Below are 19,884 nucleotides of genomic sequence, written 5' to 3'. Positions count from 1 at the left end.
GATCTCAGCCCTCTCAAAGGCATCGCCACCGACCAGAGCGTTGGCTCTCTGTAGAAGCAATGTGGAGGAGAACGATCGGAGCGGTAGAGAATTGGAAACCAAGGTTTCCACCTTCCGAAATGCTGGTTAAATCTCCTTTCCCCGTCTCTGGAAAATCAGAAGCCACTACTTCCCCTCCTTGCCTAGCGTCAGAACAAGAAAAATCCTTTCTTGAGCGGCACAAAGAACTTTCTTTCCGACGCTCGCCACCAGCTCCAGCAGCTCCGGCTCCTTTTTGCTCACCCACGGAGCGGAGAAGCTCGCGGCGCGCTGACGTCACTTCCGGCGCGCTGACGCTCAGTCCGGCGTGCCGACGCCTGCGTCAGCAAAGAGCGGGGCTGGGGGCACCCGGTTTGAAGTCGTGCGGGTCGGAGGACTGCCGCCTGAGTCGCCGCCTCGGACCCTGCTTCCCCGGCCTCGGCGGCGACGAGCTCGAGTAGGCGGCGGGGCAGATGCCCGAGAGCCCGCGCCCGGACGCCACGCGCCCTACCGGCCGCTCCCCTGCGCCGCGCGGCCTGGGCCTGCGCCGCTCTGCTCTCTGGAAACTAGCGCCTCAGCGGCGCGGCGCGTAGCTCGCGGGGTGCTCGGAACCGCCGGCGCCCGACCATGGCGGTCTCCAGGTGGGTCAGGCTCCTCGACGAGCGAACGGGAAGGCGGCTCGGGCAAGGCACGGTCTGCTCCCAGCGGCCGCACTCCTCGAGAGGAGCGGTTCTCATTGTCAGCGCACTCGGGCGCCTTCTTCCCGAGACTTCGGAGTTCGCCCCGCTGTCGGCGAGGGTTGGGGTTCGGGTTACTCCCGAGTAAATCGGCTCAAGAATGGCGTTTGCTTGTCGAACAGACCCCTTGGGCAGCCGGGAGCTGGTTTTTTTCTCTGTTCTCGTTGGGCCCCTTCTCTGGTTTCTCTTCCCTCTTTCAGGTCTAGGAGTGCGAGTCTCGCCTCTCGCAGTACTGGAGGGCTAATCCCCAGGTTAACCTCCATTTCGTGGGAAAACTTGGCCGTCACTGTCAAGAGACGCACGATTTGAATTGCGGCAAACTAAGAGTGCATTTTTTTTTTTTTTTTAAATTTACAGCTTTAGGACTGTGTTCTGTCCGGAGGCAGTCTTCTTACACTAAGTATAATCCTCCTTTTGTTCAAGCCGTAGACGTTCCGTAGTCAGCGTTGTAGCCTTAAACAAAGTATTGTATTAGCACCATCTTCCAAGGGAGATCACAATTCTTAAATTCTTTTAAGACACACATACTGCTCGCCAGCAGCCAAGTCTGAGAGCACCGTAGAAACGAGACCTTTCTTCGTGTAGCCAGAGGAGGAAAGTTCTTTCCTCCGCTATGTTAGAGCGGTTGAAAAAAACTTTTGGGGGGAAGTTTTTCGTTTTGGTGGCCTTGGTACACGTGTGTAGGGGATAGGCCCTCCGTGATAGCAGTCAGATGAATGCCCCAAGTTCTTCAACGTTGATCAGGTTAACTTTGAACGAGAATTGGGTCTTTTTAACCACCAAGGCTGCAGGGAGAAGTGATGGAAGTAGTTTTCATAATTAATTGAACACGTTCTTTGAGCATGCTCGGTGCTCGGGTTTAATCTGCAGGGAAAGCGTAGCCATCCCTCACAACTCCCTAGGTAACTGATGAAATAGTGTGTGGGAGAAACCCATGGGATGAAGATGGGGTTTGCTAGGTACCTGTGGTGTGGACCATCTGATTCGTATTTCATAGATTAATTAATCCGGTCGTGATGAAATCCATTTTTTGGTAATATATAACGTACCCTAAGAGAATACAAGTGGCATTTTTTATTTTTGCCAGGTACTGAAAGGTCTGTCTTCTAATTCCTTACTTCCTATTTAAATACATAAACCATATACATTATAAGTGCTTTGAGACATAAAGTTCATACAAAATTAGTTTATCAGGTGATAGTGTTGAAGGGGATGATGCATGCTTCCTTTCCTAGAGTGGTCTGTGCTTTTTCACAGTATCGGAGCTTTATAGAGACAAAAGTGTTTTAAAAGAGCCTAAATTTAAAAGGAAAAAAAGAACAAAAACTAAACAAATTTTTAAAACATTTAAAAAGAAAACAGAGTTTAGAAGGGTCTGATTTGCTTTAGTCAACACTAAGCCATTTAAAGAAGTTTAGGACATTTCAGTGTTTCTGAATGAATGAATGATTTTCGAAGGTTACTGCCCTTTGTTCTGGGTATTGAGTTTCAAAGGGTAGTACTCTTTCTCTGTAGATTTTTGTATTCATTTTGCCAAAAATTCTACTCTAAGAACAGGCTGTAATATTTTTACTAAAGAGGTACTTATGTGCTTAGGTTACTATATAAATTCAAGGAAAACATTTTGAGACACCTTGTGTGTTTTGGAAGCACTGTCAGTTCTTGAGTTTTTCATCTGTGGCTTCACTTTCGTTTTAATTGGGTTTGTGTGTGGGTTTTTTTGGCTTTTTGTTTGTTTGAGTTTTTATTTAAGAGAGATTGTGCGTATTAGTTCTTATCTCCTGGTTCTCTCCCCAAGTGCTTGCAATGGCTAGGCCTAGGCTGGACTGAATTCAGTTCACATGGGGTGACAGAAACTCAGTTATGTAGGCTGTTACTGTTGCTTCCCAGGGTCTGCATTAGCAGGAACCTGGAATCAGGAGCTGTAGCCAGTTATTAAACCCAGGCACTCCAGTATGAGATGTAAGTGTCTTAAATTGTCTTAACTGCTAGGCTAAGCATCCATTCCTAAGCATATTTCAGTGCTAAATTTCCTTTCTCTCCTGTTGGTGTATATGTGTGGAATATAGATTTTTTATTTCATGTAGGGTGGAAGATATAGTTCAAGAGACAAAAATCATATGCCAGAGAGCCAGCATTGTGACAGCAGGTTAAGCTGCAGCCCATATGAGGCTCAAGTAGCAGAAGATGGCACAAGTGCTTGGGTCCTTGCCAGTCATGTAGGAGACCCTGATGGAGTTCCTGGCTCCTGGCTACAGCCTGGCCCAATCTGGCTGGTGAAGCCATTCGGGGAGTAAACCAGCAGATGCAAGATTGATCTCTCTCTCTCTAATTCTGCCTTTCAAATAAGTAAATACATATTTTTAAAAATATTTTTTTAAAGGGGCCGGTGCCATGGTTCACTTGGTTAATCCTCCGCCCGCAGCACCAGCATCCCATATGGGTGCCAATTCTAGTCCCAGTTGCTCCTCTTCCAGTCCAGCTCTCTGCTGTGGCCTGGGAAGGCAGTGGAGGATGGCCCAAGTGTTTGGGCCCTGTACCCGCATGGGAGACCAGGAGGAAGCACCTGGCTCCTGGCTTTGGATCAGCGTAGCTCCGGCCATAGTGGCCATTTGAGAGGTGAACCAACAGAAGGAAGACCTTTTTTTCTCTCTCTCTTTCACTGTCTATAACTCTGTCAAATAAAAAAATAATTTTTTTAGTTTTTATTTTTTAAAAATATCTTTAAAATATGTGTTTACTTATTTGAAAGAATTAGAGCTTCCATTCGCTGGTTCACTCCCCAAATGGCCAAAATGACCAGGGCTGAGCCAGGCTGAAGCCAGGAACTAGGAGCTTCTTCAGGGTCTTTCATGTGGGAAACAAGGGCCTAAGCACTTGGGCCGTCTTCCATTGCTTTCCCCCATCACATTAGCAGGTAGCTGGATCAGAAGTGGGGCAGCTGGGACTTGCATGGTGCCCATATGGGATTCCAGCATCACAGGCAGTGGTTTAACCCACTATACCACAATGCTGGCCTTAATAAATATTTTAAAAACATCATGCTAGAATCAAAGTATTTTTGCATTGTTTATATCAGTGTGTATAACTGAAGAGAAAATAATACTTTTAGGCCCTTAAAACATCTCCAATGGACAGGATAGTAAATTAGTACCATCATTCCCTCAACTGCAAGGTGAAGAAATCTAGGATAATCTTCTCTCTCTCTGTCTCTTCTTCCCCCACTCCATCCCATTCTGCCAGTTATTAAATACAGTCCTGTCTGTTCTTTTTAATTTTTCTCCAGCCAATCTTTTCTATGTCAGTTTGCACAACCCTACTCCATGCCACCATCATCTGTAATCCAAGACACCTGTAACAGTAGTAGCCTCTCCATGGCTCCCCTGGCATCTCATTCTAATTTATTCTTCACTTCCACCCTGTTATTTACTAGCATGCAGATTTCAATGTGGTCCTTTTTCTGCATAAAACCATTTAGTTGTTTCCTGTTGCCTTTATTCTAAGTCTAAGTTACTATATTTTACAAGGTCCTGTGTTTCATCTTTTTTTTTTTTTTTTTAAGATTTATTCATTTGAAAGTCAGAGTTACACAGAGAGAAGGAGAGGCAGAGAGAGAGAGAGAGGTCTTTCATCCGCTGGTTCACTCCCTAAATGGTCACAACGGCTGGTGCTGTGCCGATCTGAAGCCAGGAGCCAGGAGCTTCTTCTGGGTCTCCCACAAGGGTGCTGGGGCTCAAGGACTTGGGCCATCTGCTGCTGCTTTCCCAGACCACAGCAGAGCTGGATGGGAAGTGGAGCAGCCAGGACTCAAAACAGCGCCCATATGGGATGCTGGCACTCTAGGCGGCAGCTTTATCTGCTATACCACAGCGCTGGCCCCCTGTGTTTCATCTTGTGTCAAGTTTTCTGCACCTCCCCTCTTTTCTCCCTCTTCTTCAAACCCTTCTTCCCAGAATCTATATTCTCACCTCCAACTTTTTTTTTTTTTTTTTTTTAAGATTCATTTTATTTATTTGAAAGGCAGAGTTACAGAGAGGGGCCAGTGGGGAGACAGAGAGAATCCTTCATCCACTGGTTTACTCCCCAAGTGACCAGGACTGGGCCAGACTGAAGCCCTGAACCAGGAGCTGCTTTCAGGTCTGCCATCTGCATACAGGGACCCAAAGACTTAGGCCATCTTTCATTGCTTTCCCAGGCACATTAGCAGCGAGCTGGATCAGAAGTGGAACAGCTGGGATGGTGGAGGCTTTATCTGCTACACCACAATGCCAGCCCCCACCTCCCACTCTTTATCTCTAGAATACTTCTGCACTTGGGCTAATCCAAACCTTAGTTTTTGGTTTAAACCTGAATGTTACTTCATTCAGGAAGCCTTCCTGGTTTTACTTCATCTAAGCTATTTGTATCAATGTGTACTCCTGTCAGTCATAGTACTTACCATACATTATTGTTTTTTCTCTTACTGAATTAACAATGTTTTTGAGAGAAGGGAATGTGCCTGTGATCTTTCTGCCTCCAGGAGAGTGCCTGGCCCTAGTAAGTGCTCTGTGTATTTTTTCCAAAAATGAATGAGTGGCTTTGTTTCTTTCTTTAGTGATTTTAACATAACTTATGCATAGGAGAATATTTCCACTGTATTTTGGTGAGTGTTTCTGAGTTAACTAGTCTTTCCTCAAAAAGAAAAAATATAGCTTTGCTTGTTGGCTAGGATTATAAATTTTTCTTAAAAAGACTGTTGGAACCTTTTTTTTTTTTTTTTTTAAAGATTTTTTTATTTGAAAGAGTTAAGCAGAGAGAGAGAGAGGTCTTCCATCTGCTGGTTCACTCCCCAGTTGGCCACAACAGCCAGAGCTGTGCTGATGTGAAGCCAGGAGCTTCTTCCAGGTCTCCCACAAGGATGCTGGGGCTCAAGGACTTGGGCCATCTGCTGCTGCTTTCCCAGACCACAGCAGAGCTGGATCAGAAGTGGCGCAGCCAGAACATGAACCAGTGCCCAGCCACCATGGGATGGTGGCACTGCAGGCAGTGGCTTTGCCCCAGAAATCATTTTTTTTTTAAAGTTTGTAAAACAGTAAATTTCTGTGCTAGCATAGGCTTTTTTTTTTTTTTTTAAAGTTTGTTTATTATTTGAAAGGCAGCGTTACAGAGAAGCAGAGGCAGAGAGAGAAATCTTCGATCCGCTGGGTCACTCCCCAGATGGCTGCTACGGCCGCAGAGTTGGGCCTATCTGAAGCCAGGAACCAGGAGCTTCTTGCAGATCTCCCATGTGGGCACAGGGGGCCAAGGACTTGGGCCATTTCCTACTGCTTTTCCAGGCCATAGCACTGAGCTGAATATAGCACTGGCGCCCATATAGGATGCCGACACTGCAAGCAGCAGCTTTACCTGCTGTGCTACAGCGCTGGCCCCAGCATGGCCTTTTATAATGTAAATTTGATATAATAAAATTAGTTCAGGTGGTCAGATTTTTGACCCTGTTTATAAAGGCTTGGCTTTAGTTTGAATTGCAAGAATGTGGCAAATTATAAAATGTATGAATGAGTGGAGTTACATGTTGTAGAAATAATTTTGTTACTCTAAAATTGCAAGCACAATGACTGCATTTGATGTTTTAGGTAAAATATAGTGAAATATCACTGAAAAATGTATGACTCCTATAGACCATTAATAAAACAGATAGCATAAACATGTAGGAGTAGAGAACAATGTTGCCCTCAAGATGTGGATGCTGGAAAGTCAGCTAAACTCACTCACTAGCTATGTGACTTGTTCACACAATTCCAACCTCAGCAGAAAACCAAATTAGTATATGTTACATACAGGCTTTCAGTGTTGCTTGCCAACAGTTTAAGTCAGAATTGTTAAATCTTTGAACACCATTGTTGTGCTTTGTGAAGCTCTCTTCTGGTAACTTCTATCACTTTGGGTTGACTAACCCCTTGATCAGCACTGAAGGCAACTTTAAAGGAATTATTCATTGATGGTGAATTTGTAGTTGTTGGGTTCTGTGGTTTAATGTAGATTCTTTTAAAAATAACTTTTGCCTGTTTATGTCACAGTTGATTGTTGATGTAGGAAAAATTTTAGAAATTTTTTTTCTCAGTGATCTCATGTCAAATGCCTAGACAGTGCATATGATTTGATTATTTTAGAAACTACACATTAGGTCTGTGATGTCTGTATTTGAAAATGATGCAGTTGCGCAGAAAGGATGGAGGAAAAAGACTGAAACACACCCTGTTATGGAAGAAACAAATTGCCACATATGAGCAGAACTTCCCTTAGTTTTGTTAATTCTCTGTAGAGAAACATTGTTTCAGTAGACCTATTTTGCCAAATAAAAGGAAGTTTCTTGATGTGAGGGAAGTTCTGTGGATCCTTCTAAAGAGTGGGAAAATGCTAAAACAAACAAACAAACAAAAACCTATCTTAATTACACATGGGGACAGCCTTGGTAAGTCTACTTCTCCCTTGCTGATAATTTTAGTCCAGTATAAAATTGACAGAAGGGACTATTATGAATTGTAATTTATCAAATATTTTGTTTAAGATACTTAGAGACTAAAATGGCATTAGAGGAGACATTATAGAAGCTTTTCTTTTCCCCACAGTAAATTCCTCCCTGTTTCTTTCTTGACATTTTTTCTTGAAGTACCTAAATCAGTTTTTTTTGCTTTTGTATTTCAGTTGTAGTAACACACAGTATAAACATTTTTTAAGTGTACAATTTCATATAAAGGTTTAAAGCCACAGATACTTCTGCTTAAAAAAAAAACAAACCCTAGTTTATTATGTTTTATCGTTCAGATGAGTGCAAAAGGCTGTATGTTGTTGAATCAGAGATAGAGTGTAGAATAAAATGTTTTGAAACATAGCTTGGTTATACTTTTTCTTTTTTTTTTTTTTTTTTTTTTTTGACAGGCAGAGTTAGAGACAGAAAGGTCTTCCTTTTTCCATTGGTTCACCCCCCAAGTGGCCGCTATGGCCGGTGTGTTGCGGCCAGCGCGCTGTGTGGATCCAAAGCCAGGAGCCAGGTGCTTCCTCCTGGTTTCCCCATGTGGGTGCAGGGCCCAAGGACTTGGGCCATCCTCCACTGCACTCCCGAGCCACAGCAGAGAGCTGGACTGGAAGGGGAGCAACCGGGACAGAATCCGGTGCCCCGACCGAGACTAGAACCTGGTGTGCTGGCGCTGCAGGCAGAGGATTAGCCTAGTGAGCCACGGTGCCAGCCTGGTTATACTTTTTCAACATTGATCATTCATTTAACTCATAAATGCTGAATACTTTCTATGTTCTAGGGCTAGAGAAACAGCAGAGAAAAAAAGTGAAGTGTATTCTCAGGGAGTAATGTTGTAGGGTGGAGGTAGGGAAGTGTAACTTAGCTAGCATGCACCTGGCCTTGCACCTGGCTTTTGTGTAGTTTCACATATTCGTGTTGATTCTTGGTGTCCTTTGTGGTATCCTAAGTAATCTACTTCTTGTTTAGAACATAACATTAACATAGTTTCATATTATCCACAGTGTGAACTAGAATGTATACATTTTAAAATACTAGAGAATTTATTGAAGGTTGTTTCTTTTAACCATAACTTTCTTCCTTGTGATAAAATGTGGACTTTGTGCATTGTATATACTATTGTTTATTCTCTTTACTTATTTCCTAAGTAACACAGAAAAGTAAAACTTCAGCCTCTACACATTTTACTACATGTTAAAAATGAATAATGGTCAAACTGGACTTTTTTTTTTTTTAAGATTTATTTCATTCATTTGAAAGGCAGAGTTACAGAGAAAGAAAGAGACAGACAAATCTTTGATCTGCAGGTTCACTCCCCAAATGGCTGCAACAGTTGGTCCGGGCTAGGCTGAGGCAGGAGCTTTGTGTGGATCTCCCACGTGGGTGGAGCCAAGCACTCCAACTGTCTTCTGGTGCTTTCCTAAGCGCATTAGTGGGAGTTGAGTGGGAAGCAGAGCAGCCAGTACTCAAACCAGCACCCATGTGACAATTTTGCCTGCTATACCACAACACTGGCCCCTGATCATTCTCTTAGGAAGCTATCTTTCTGAGGTATTCTGAAACTCTGTAAAGTGTACTTCTCAGAGAGATTAAATTTATTCTGAGAACATCAGTGAAATGATTTTGCATTCCCAAGTGGCATAGAGTAGAAATGTAACATGTACTTGTTTATTATAGTCCAAAATGTGTGTTTTTTTTTAATTATTTTAATGAATGACCATAATGTGTGACTATCTGGAGAGGTTAGATTATAGTTGCCAGCCTAACCTCTCCAAATTTGTATGTACGCTTCTCTTTTTCTAGGCAACTTTAGAGAAGTTATCTGAAATCACAGGTTGGTAAAATACATACATGCATCATGTTTTGTGTAGTTATTTCTCTCAGTTGGAATCCAAATTGAAAATGAGCTGGGGCTGGCATTGTGGTGTAATGGGTAAAGCCACCACCTGCCATGCTGGCATCCCAAATGGGCGCCGGTTCCTGTCTCATATGGGACTGCTTGGGCCCCAGCTAAGAAGCTCCTGTCTTTTGTCTGGCCCAGCCCTGCCGTTGTGGCCATTTGGGGAGTTAAACAGCAGTTGGAAGATCTCTCTGTGTCTTACCTTCTCTCTCTTTCAAATAAATAAATCTTGAAAGAAAACCAAAGATTTCTTGTTATCATGAATAGATTCATAACCAATGGATATTATCAAATGTAATTGCCGTAAGTTTTATTTATTCTTCTGCAGTCTTTGGTACCTTCTGTTTGACTTGATATCTGTTCCTTCTGTCTCTTTTGTCTGTTCTTTGAAGAATGGCATTTTCCCCCTGCTGTTCCACAAGAGAAGTTTTAACCACAAGTGTTGGGTTGTGGTTAAATACTGTGTTCCTTCAATCAACCCTCCTCTTTTTTTTTTTTTTTTTTTTTTAATTTTTTGGCAGGCAGAGTGGACAGTGAGAGAGACAGAGAGAAAGGTCTTCCTTTGCCGTTGGTTCACCCTCCAATGGCCGCCGCAGCTGGTGCGCTGCGGCCGGCGCACCGCGCTGATCTGATGGCAGGAGCCAGGTACCTATCCTGGTCTCCCCTGGGGTGCAGGGCCCAAGCACTTGAGCCATCCTCCACTGCACTCCCTGGCCATAGCAGAGAGCTGGCCTGGAAGAGGGGCAGCCGGGACAGAATCGGCGCCCCGACCAGGACTAGAACCCGGTGTGCCAGCACCGCAAGGCGGAGGATTAGCCTAGTGAGCCGCGGCGCCGGCCTCAACCCTCCTCTTAACTTGTCTTCAGATTGCCTAGCTTTTTTGACCTCTACCTCACTTGTCTCCCTTCCAATATAGTACTGATCCTTTTCCCCTTCCTTACCAATTCACCATGCTAGCTTTTTCTGTTGTGGCCTCATCTTGATGCTTACTCTGCTTGCCTTGTGGCTGGCTACTCTGGGGCAACAGATCAGACTACCCTCCTGTTATATGCTTGTCTTATCATTCCTTTGTTCTTCCTTTTGTGTGGTGTCTTAATTTGCTGTCGTGGAGAGAAGGGCTTTAAGTTAAGAGAACCAAAGCATTTTAGGTCCTGATTCCTCTGTTCAGGGATGCAGGTTTGTCTGCATCAGCAGGCCTGGAATTGGATGACGGAGTGAGATGATCTGGTGCTCTCATGGCATTTGGCTGATGGAAAAACAGAAGTGACAGGATATGACATTGGGATTTAAAAAACTGCAGAAAAGAGGGACAAGAGGAAACTGTGGCCATGGGATAGGATTAGATTAGGTTACAGAGGAGTCACACTCTGCACAGGCATGTGTTTCTAAGTGAAGCTGAGTAGCAGGGGACCAAAGGAAAGTTTAGGAATGATAGACATTTTTGAAGTAATAATACAATGCCTGCCATATGGCCTCTTTCAGCCTACTGTTTGGAACAGGCTTGACTTCCTTGTTTGCTCAGAATGCTTAAGTTATGCTGTGCTGTTCTTTTAATGTACTGAGACATTAACACAGTTCTGTTATTTTTATACTTTTAGAATATAGCATAGCTATTATAGATTAAGGGTGATTTTCAACAGAAGCAAAGGGAAAATGCTGATATAACATTTTCCTTAAAACTGGTGCTTAAATTTGTCCTCAAGAAACTAGAAACTTTTCGTATCTATAATTTTAATTGATACCAGCTACTTAACAAATATTTGAATACCATGCAAACTGCTGTGGGGAGGTGAAGCATGAGTCACATAGGACATCATATAATACACTAAGAGAAGCCCCCTCCAAAAGCATAATGTGTACCCAAATTGACTTTTGTTTTGTTTTGTTTTGTTTTGTTTGACAGGCAGAGTGGAAAGTGAGAGAGAGAGAGAGAGAGAAAGGTCTTCCCTTCCGTTGGTTCACCCTCCAATGGCCGCTGCGGCCAGCGCATCTCGCTGATCCGAAGCCAGGAGCCAGGTGTTTCTCCTGGTCTCCCATGCGGGTGCAGGGCCCAAGGACTTGGGCCATCCTCCACTGCACTCCCGGGCCACAGCATAGAGCTGGCCTGGAAGGAGGCAACCGGGACAGAATCCGGCACCCCGACTGGGACTAGAACCCCGTGTGCCGGCACCGCAGGCGGAGGATTAGCCTAGTGATCCACGGCGCCGGCCCCAAATGACTTTTTAAGATGAGGATTTATGTGGTTTTCAGAAGAGGAAGCATTCTTTTATTGTGTAGTACTCAGAAATGATTTCAAGGAGGTAAAGGACATTAGCTGCATCTTGATGGGAGTTAGCTGAAGGATTGACTTGAGAAAACATTCTAAGTAGAGAAAATAATGCTTATAGAAAAATTTTGGAAACCAATAAGAGCCATATTTGGGGGATAGCCTGTTCTTTTGGATTATTCTCTCCTAGGTGAGGGTGAGCCTTTGTAGGTTTTAGAGTAAAATTTGATTTGATTTGTAGATTTTAGAGTAAGTGATTTGATCAAAGGATGCTTTAGAAAGTAGTCCTGCAACAGCATCATATTTCATTTGGAGTTATGTTCACCAGGTAGTTGGAAGTATGGCACTGGAGCTCCCAAATAGGCCAGATTTGAGGGTTATTTGTAGTGGGCTTAATTTAAACAAATACAATAGTATTCAATTTGCTAAGGGAGAAACTAGTAAGAGATGCACAGCCAGGGCTTAAATTTGGAAGAATGTTCATATTAAGATTGGTAAGAATAGGAGAACCAAAAAAGAATGGTTTGAAAAACAGGGTACTATAATGTGAAAATCTAGGGCACAAAGTTTTTTATTTTTTAATATAAACATCTTTTAATTCCCTTTTCCCATGAACTTTGGTTTTTCATTTTGGAGAGACACACAAACGGAGTGAGTATGTCTCCCAGAGTCTGCATTAGCAGGAAGTTGAGTCAGGAGCCAGAGTTGGGCATGAAGGCCTGGCCTTCAGAAATGGGCTGCAGATGTCCCAAGCAGTGTCTTAATCACCAGGCTAAATGCCTGCCCCTGGAAAGTATTTTAAGAATGAGACTCTTGCTGGTATCAGATGTCATTGAAGAGATAAAAAAATGTGTGACAGAACAATTTGTAGCTTAAGGTTTCATTGGTGACACTGGTGAAATTTCATTTAGAGGGGCAGGTGTTATGGCCTAATAGGTTAAAACACTGCCAGCAATCCCAGCATCGCCTGTGTGCCATGGTTTGAGTCCCAGCTGCTTCTCTTCCGATCCAACTCCCTCCTAATGTGCCTGGGAAAGCGGCAGAACATGACTGAAGTCTTTGGGCCGCTGCACCCACATTGGAGACCTGGATAAATCTCCTGGCTGTTGTGGCCATTTAGGGAGTGAACCAGCAGATGGAAGATCTTTTTCTCACTCTCTGTTTTTTTTTTTTTTTTCTCTGTAACTCCGCCTTTCAAATAAATAAAATCGTAAATAAAAATTTCATTTAGAAAGAAACTTCATAAGAATTAAATTTTGTATGATGAGGATATAAAAGAAGTGATGTTAAATACTTGTTAGGCTGTTTAGAAGTAAAAGGAACATATTCTAGAAGGTGAGAATTAAGCATTTTATTTTCTCAACAGAGATCTCTGAATATTGGAAAATAGAAGGGAATGGATTAATAATGCAGTGATTTGAGGTATTGGAGAAAGCATAATTGAATGACATAAAAGGGGATAGAATCAAGATAAAAGCAGGAGATTACCAAAGCCTTGAAAACAAATGAAGGCTGTCTTTTTATCTTAAATAGTGTAAGTGTAAAGACTAATTTATTTTTTATTTATTTGAAAGGCAGAATTAGACTTCCTTCCACTGGTTCCCTCCGCAAATGGTCACAATGTACAGGGCTGGGCCAGGCTGAAGCCAGGAGCTTCACTGGGGTCTCCCATGTGGGTCCAGGAGCTCAAGTGCTTGGGTCATCTTCTGCTTTCCCAGGCACATTAGCAGAGAGCTGGATCAGAAGTGGAGCAGCCAGGACTCCCATATATGATGCCGGTGTCACAGGGGCAGCTTTATCCTCTATGCTACAGTGCTGGGCCCTGTGTAAAGACTAATTTTTAAAGGTAGTGGGGAAAGAACTTGAAATAATTTGTGTTCCATAACAGAGATCTCCTTTTTAAATATTGTTTTAAAATGATAGGTAAGAATTGTATATATTGGGGCTGGCGCTATGGCACAGTGGATAAAGCCGCCACCTGCAGTGACACAACTACTTGACTCGTCAGTGCTGCCTCCCAGAGTCCACATTAGCAGGAAGTCAGAATCAGGAGCTGGAGATGGGAATTAAACCCAGGCAGTTTGATGTGGGATGCAGGTGACCCAACCACTAGGCCAAACACCCATCCCTAATAAAATATTTAATACTTAATGTTTGATATATAAAGTAAATTAACTTTTTTTTTTGACAGGCAGAGTTAGACAGTGAGGGGGAGAGAGAGAGAGAGAAAGGTCTTCCTTCCGTTGGTTCACCCCCCCCAAATGGCCGCTACAGCCGGCACACTGCGCCAATCCAAAGCCAGGAGCCAGGTGCTTTCTCCTGATCTCTCATGCGGGTGCAGGGCCCGAGCACTTGGGCCACAGCAGAGAGCTGGCCTGGAAGAGGAGCAACCGGGACAGAATCCGGCGCCCCAACCGGACTAGAACTTTGGGTGCCAGTGCCACAAGTGGAGGATTAGCCAAGTGAGCCGCGGCACCAGCCCAGTAAATTAACTTTTGCATATCTTAACGCAGATCAACTATATTGTATTACTCTTTAAAAAGTTTTATTTATTTGAAAGGCAGAGAAAAGAGAGAGAATGCTCCATCAATTTTCCATCAATTGGCCTGCTCTCCAAATGCCTCTAACAGCCAGGGCTGGGCAAGGCTGAAGCCAAGAGCCAGGAACTCCATTCATATTTCCCTGTGGGAGTGGTAGGAACTAAAATACGTGGGCCATTATCTGCTTCCTCCCAGGACACGCAGTAACAGGAAACTGGATCCAAAGCAGAAGTGGAAGCAGAACTTAATCTCAGGCACTCCTGAGATGCTGGTGTCCTAAGTGGTGGTTTAAGCCCTTGTGCCACAATACCCACCCCATACCCTTTTTAACTTGTATCACTAAAATACTTTTCTTTGTATACCTAAAATACTTTTCTTGACATATGTCCTTCTTGCATACCCTCAACTGTAAAATTTGAACCTAGCTTCTTAGTGGTTTGGTCTGAAACAGTTGAAAATTTTGTAGTACCTTTAGCTCTCTTGACTGAAAAAGATCTGTTTTGGATGTACTGATTTCAATGATTTTGTGCTTATTAGCGACTAATTTGATAGATAGCACATTTCTACTATTTGCCTCTTAATGCCATAAAAATCCTATTTCTTTTGCTACTTTAGAGCTTATCTTGAGGCCGGCACCATGGCGCAGTAGGTTAATCCTCCGTCTGTGGCGCCAGCATTCCATATGGGCGCCGGTTCTAGTTCCAGCTGCTCCTCTTCCAATCCAGCTCTCTGCTGTGGCCTGGGAAAGCAGTAGAAAATGGTTTGGGCCCCTGCACCCACGTGGGAGACGAGGAAGAAACACCTGGCTTCTGGCTTCGGATTGACACAGCTCCGGCCGTTGCAGCCATTTGTGGAATGAACCAACGGAAGGAAGACCTTTCTCTCTGTCTTTGCCTCTCACTGTCTGTAATTCTACCTCAAATAAATAAAAATCTTTAAAAAAAAAACCAGAAGCTTAGCTTTATTAATTCTTAATGCTTATACTTAGCTCTGGAACTTTGCTTTCTTTTTCTTATTAGATAAAACTTAAAGATGTGTTCTCCAAGTCTCTCCTCAATAGGATTGGGCATAGTGAATATAACCTTGCCCCTTGTCATCCTCCATCTTGTTCAGAGTACCTATTTATTCCATACATGAGACCTCTTTCTTTTTATTTTTAAATTTTTTTTATTTTTGACAGGCAGAGTGGACAGTGAGAGAGACAGAGACAGAGAGAAAGGTCTTCCTTTGCCGTTGGTTCACCCTCCAATGGCCGTCGCGGTCAGCGCACCGCGCTGATCCAAAGCCAGGAGCCAGGTGCTTCTCCTGGTCTCCCATGCGGGTGCAGGGCCCAAGGACTTGGGCCATCCTCCACTGCACTCCCGGGCCATAGCAGAGAGCTGGCCTGGAAGAGGGGCAACCGGGACAGAATCCAGCGTCCCAACCGGGACTAGAACCCAGTGTGCCGGCGCCGTTAGCCGGAGGATTAGCCTGTTGAACCATGGTGCCGGCCGGAGACCTCTTTCCTTTCATTACCTGTTAGATCCATTTTGCATCATAGAGCCTGATTAATAGTGTGTTGGGAGAGCTAGACCTATGATAGTGGATAGATGGTAGTAGTTACTTGAGCCTCTGCCACTTAAGAACCTTAGAATTTGGGGCTGGCATTGTGGTACAGTGGGTTAAGCCACTTCCTCTGATGCCAGCATTCCATATGAACAGGTCAAGTCCTGGCTGCTCCACTTCTGATTCAGCTCCCTGCTAATGTGCTAAGGAAAGCAGCAGAAGATGGCCCACCTGGATGAAGCTCCTGGTTTAGCCCACCTCTGCCTGTTATGGCCGTTTGGGTAGTATACCAATAGATGGAAGATCTTGCTCTTTGTCTCTCTGTAACTCTGCCTTTCAAATAAATAAATAGATCTTTTAAAAAACAACTTGGAATTTACCTGTATCCTAAAAAGAAAAAGTGAGTTTTCCACCTGCCCCTTAACTCCACGTGTATGACATTGTGATTTTATCCAAGACTTTGTTCATAAGTGGCAGAACTGGAATTTGAGTGATGCACTGTGACTCTAGAACTTTGACATTATGCTTTAAATGACTTTAACACTTCAGGTATCTGATTTATTGTCATATCTGTCACCTCTAAAATGACTCAAATACCTTTGTACAAATATATACTTTTTAAATTTTTAAAAAGATTTATTTAGTCTTTTGAAAGGCAGAATTATAGAGAGGCAGTGGCAATGGCAGTAGCAGAGAGAGAGAGAGAGAGAAAGAGAAAGAGATCTTCCATCCACCGGTTCACTCCCCAGATGGCCGCAATGGCCAGAGCTGTGCTGAATGGCAGCCAGGAGCTTCTTCCTGGTCACCACGCGGGTGCTGGGGCCCAAGGACTTGGGCCATCTTCTACTGCTTTCCTAGGGCATAGCAGAGAACTGGATCAGAAGTGAAGCAACCAGGACTTGAACTGGCACCCATATGAGATGCTAGCACTGTAGGTGGCGGCTTTACCCGCTATGCCACTGCACTGGCCCCCAGCTATCTACCTTTAGTCCCAACTTCCTCCTGAAGTTTAGTTCTCTGTTTTTTGGTTTTGTTATGTTTTGTTTAAACATTTATGCTAATTTTACTTGAAAGAGTCAGAGAGAGAGAGGTCTTATATTTGCTGGTTCATTCCCCAAATGGCTGCAATAGCCAGAGCTGTGCCAGGCCGAAGCCAGGAGCCCAGAGTTTCTTGTGGGTCTCCCACATGGGTCCAGGGGCCCAAGCACTTGGCCCATCTTTTGCAGCTTTCTCAGGTGCATTAGCAGGGAGCTGGAATGAAGTGGAGCAGCCTGGTCTCAAACCGGCACCCATATGGGATGCCAGTGTCTCAGGTCCCTCTAATTTTCTACTGCATCTATCCTTTTTAGTCTTTACTAGTTGAACTGCCCATATCCCTAGTGAGCTTGTTATCTTTTTCATTAACATTTCCTCCTCTAATTCTTCCCATTTCTTTTAACAACATGTTTTTGTAAGATTCAGAATCTCAGAATCCTTTTTAGTCTAACATTTAATTTAATTACCACACCCTGTGTGTTTTGCTTCAGCGTAATTTCTGTCAACTTCTTTCTATTCTTCTTGCCAGGATCATAGTTCAGGTCCACACTTTCAGCCTAAAGTTCTTTAAAAGCTTTCTTCTATTTCACTTTAAGTTTCATGCTGCTGCCAGATTAATATTTTCATAATCATGTTTGCCCCATACATTCAAAGGTCTCTGTAATAAGGCCCCAACCACTCTATTTTTTAAAAGATTTTATTCATTTACTCGAAGTAGAGTTACAGACAGTGAGGGGGAGAGACAGAAAGGTCTTCCATCCACTGGTTGACTCCCCAAATGGCTGCAGTGGCCAGAGCTGAGCCGATCCAAATCCAGGAGCCAGGAGCTTCCTCTGGGTCTCCCACACGGGTGCAGGGGCCTAAGGACTTGAGCCATTTTCTACTGCTTTCCCAGGCCACAGCAGAGAGTTGGATCAGAAGAGGAGCAGCCAGGACTATGGGATGCTAGCACCGCAGGCAGAGGGTTAACCTGTGCCACAGCATTGACCCTAAATTTTTTTTTTTTTAAGTTTATTTATTTATTTGAATGTCAGAGTGACAGATCTTCCATCCCCAGTTCACTCCCCAAATGGCTCCAATAGCTGAAGCTGGGCTGGGTTGAACCAGGAGCCTCTTCCCCACCTTCCATGTGGGTGGCAGGGGCCTGAATACTTGGCTCATCTTCTGCTGCTTTTCCCAGGCCATTAACAAGGGAGCTGGATTGGAAGTGGGGCAGCTGGGACAAGAACCAGTACTGTATGGGATACCCCCCTAGCAGGTAGTGTCTTTACCCACCATGCCACAATGCCAGCCTCTCCAACTACTTTTATAGCCTTCTCACTGTTCTGTTAAGTGTACCCTGAATTAAACTGAGCTATATTCACTTAACTAAATGTACTCTTCCTTTCCTTATTGTTGTGCTCTTGTTCTTTCTTCCAAATAGTTCCTCTGCTTTCACCACCTCATCTCTCCTAGTTGAAATCCTCCCATTAACATCCATCTCAAACATCATTTTTTTAGGAAGCCTTTTCAGTATTACACACTTGGAAATATAGCATTTGTTTTTCTCTTTCACACTCCTCAAAGCACTTTGTACTACTTTTCTGACATGTATCTTATTGTGCCCTGTATTATAATTATTTGTGTACTTACCTGCTTCCCCCATCCTCAATAGCAAGTTCCCTAAGAGCCAAAATTAGGTATCTCCTGCAGTCTTGGTATAGGTTTTCATTTATAGAATTATTGACTTTATACATTTATTTACTTATTGACTATACATTTATTGACTCATATATATGAGGACACAAATTTCAGATTAACCATTTTTTAAATTTTAGGCTTGATCGTCTTTTTATCTTACTGGATACTGGCACTACTCCTGTTACAAGAAAAGCTGCTGCACAGCAACTTGGAGAAGTGGTGAAGCTTCATCCTCATGAACTAAATAATTTGTTATCTAAAGTAAGAACTCTTTTTTTTTTTCTTTTAGTATAATTATACATGTGTCCATGGATTAGGAATAAAAAATTGAAGGTAGGATTCATCTTAGTCTATTTAAGTAACAATTTGGAATCTCTAAATTCTGTTAAGTATCTAAATATGTCTCCAAAATTTTTTAAAATTTTGCTAATTTTTTTTTTTTTGGCCACAAGATGTAAACAATTTTTTGAATCAAGTTTGATTGAGGCATTTGACAACATAAAACTTTTTGCCTGTGGGCAAATTTGAATCTGACCCAGTTTGGTGATGAACTGAGTTGTTAATCTGGTTTGTTAGTGGTCTAACTTGTTCTTAATGGATAATAATTATATCATAGTTGGTAATTTTCAAATGGACACATACTTCTGGGCAATGATTGAAATATATGAGAGCTAGCTGTCAGAATCCTTTCTTTGTCATCAGCTATTTGGAAGTAGAGGCTTTCTGCTTTAGTGGATCAGTGTTTTTGTAATCCTAGCCCATGTTCTTTACCTAAGCAGTGGCTTTATTTTTACTGAATTCTGTGGGCTTGTTGAAACCTGTCTGTATAGTAGTGAGTGGCAAATTCCATGTGTTTAACTTACTAGCATTCAAAGTCAAACAGGAGTGCTTTGTGTAGGGAGAGGGGAATGGTGGAAGGTGAATGGAGAGTAGGGTGGAAGAGCAATATGATTGCCTAGACTTAGGAAGCTCAAGATACTGCTCCCTCCCTAGTCTGATCCCTCCTTCCATTCTTTCTTGTTCCTCCCTGATGTGTATGCATATGAGTTCTGAGTCCTTTCTCAACAGATAGAAATCTGCACTCCATGGTTGCTACCATAAGAGCTTATAATGACTTTCTTTCCAACATGTTCCCTACTTAGTCATTATCAGGATTTTCTGACCAAGATGGAGATGGAGAGACAGTGATTTGATACTTACAGCTCCATGTTCTCAGATTGGAGGAGAATACATATTAGGCAATATTATACTCTTGTGTAAGGTGGGAGGATAGACAGTCATATGCATTTCTCATCCCAGGGGAGAATTGGAGGAATTAAATGACTGAAACTGGAAACAGTGAATAGGATTAGTCTTTGCTAAAGTGAGAAAAAGTTTCTAGCGTTTCAAGTGAGTTCTGCGCTTTTAAACTCAGACTTCAGATGGCACATTGTCTGCCATCAAATCATTCCAAAAGATGAAAGGTTTGTAGTTTGCACCTTTTTGTCTCCTTTCCTCTTTTTTCTGCCCTCAGTGTTTTCTTATGCCTTTAAAAAAATTGGTTTTAAATTTTTATCTATTTGAAAAACAGATACAAAGATCTTCCATCCATGAGTTCACTCCCCAAGAGCTGGAGCTGGGCCAGGCCAAAGTCAGGAGGCAGCAAC

At 43.1% G+C, this 19,884-nt stretch overlaps 1 protein-coding gene across 2 annotated transcripts in view; it reads left to right on the top strand.

The window, feature by feature from the left end:
* Nucleotides 1-542: 542 nt before the first annotated feature.
* The window catches only part of BTAF1 (B-TFIID TATA-box binding protein associated factor 1), a 97,930-nt gene continuing 78,588 nt past the window's right edge, over nt 543-19,884 (top strand). The window contains exons 1-2 of one of the 2 annotated variants that reach the window (XM_062215060.1): nt 543-659; nt 18,376-18,499. In XM_062215060.1, coding sequence (XP_062071044.1) covers nt 646-659; nt 18,376-18,499 — 138 coding nt within the window. In that variant the 5' untranslated portion in view covers nt 543-645. The remainder of the gene's footprint in view (nt 660-18,375; nt 18,500-19,884) is intronic. The other variant, XM_062215061.1, reaches the window with a different exon arrangement.

This window comes from Lepus europaeus, chromosome 17, assembly GCF_033115175.1.
Source record: "Lepus europaeus isolate LE1 chromosome 17, mLepTim1.pri, whole genome shotgun sequence".
Taxonomy (NCBI): Eukaryota; Metazoa; Chordata; class Mammalia; order Lagomorpha; family Leporidae; genus Lepus; species Lepus europaeus.
The sequence above is the reverse complement of the archived record's forward strand: the minus strand, read 5'-3'. Positions and strand labels throughout refer to the sequence as shown.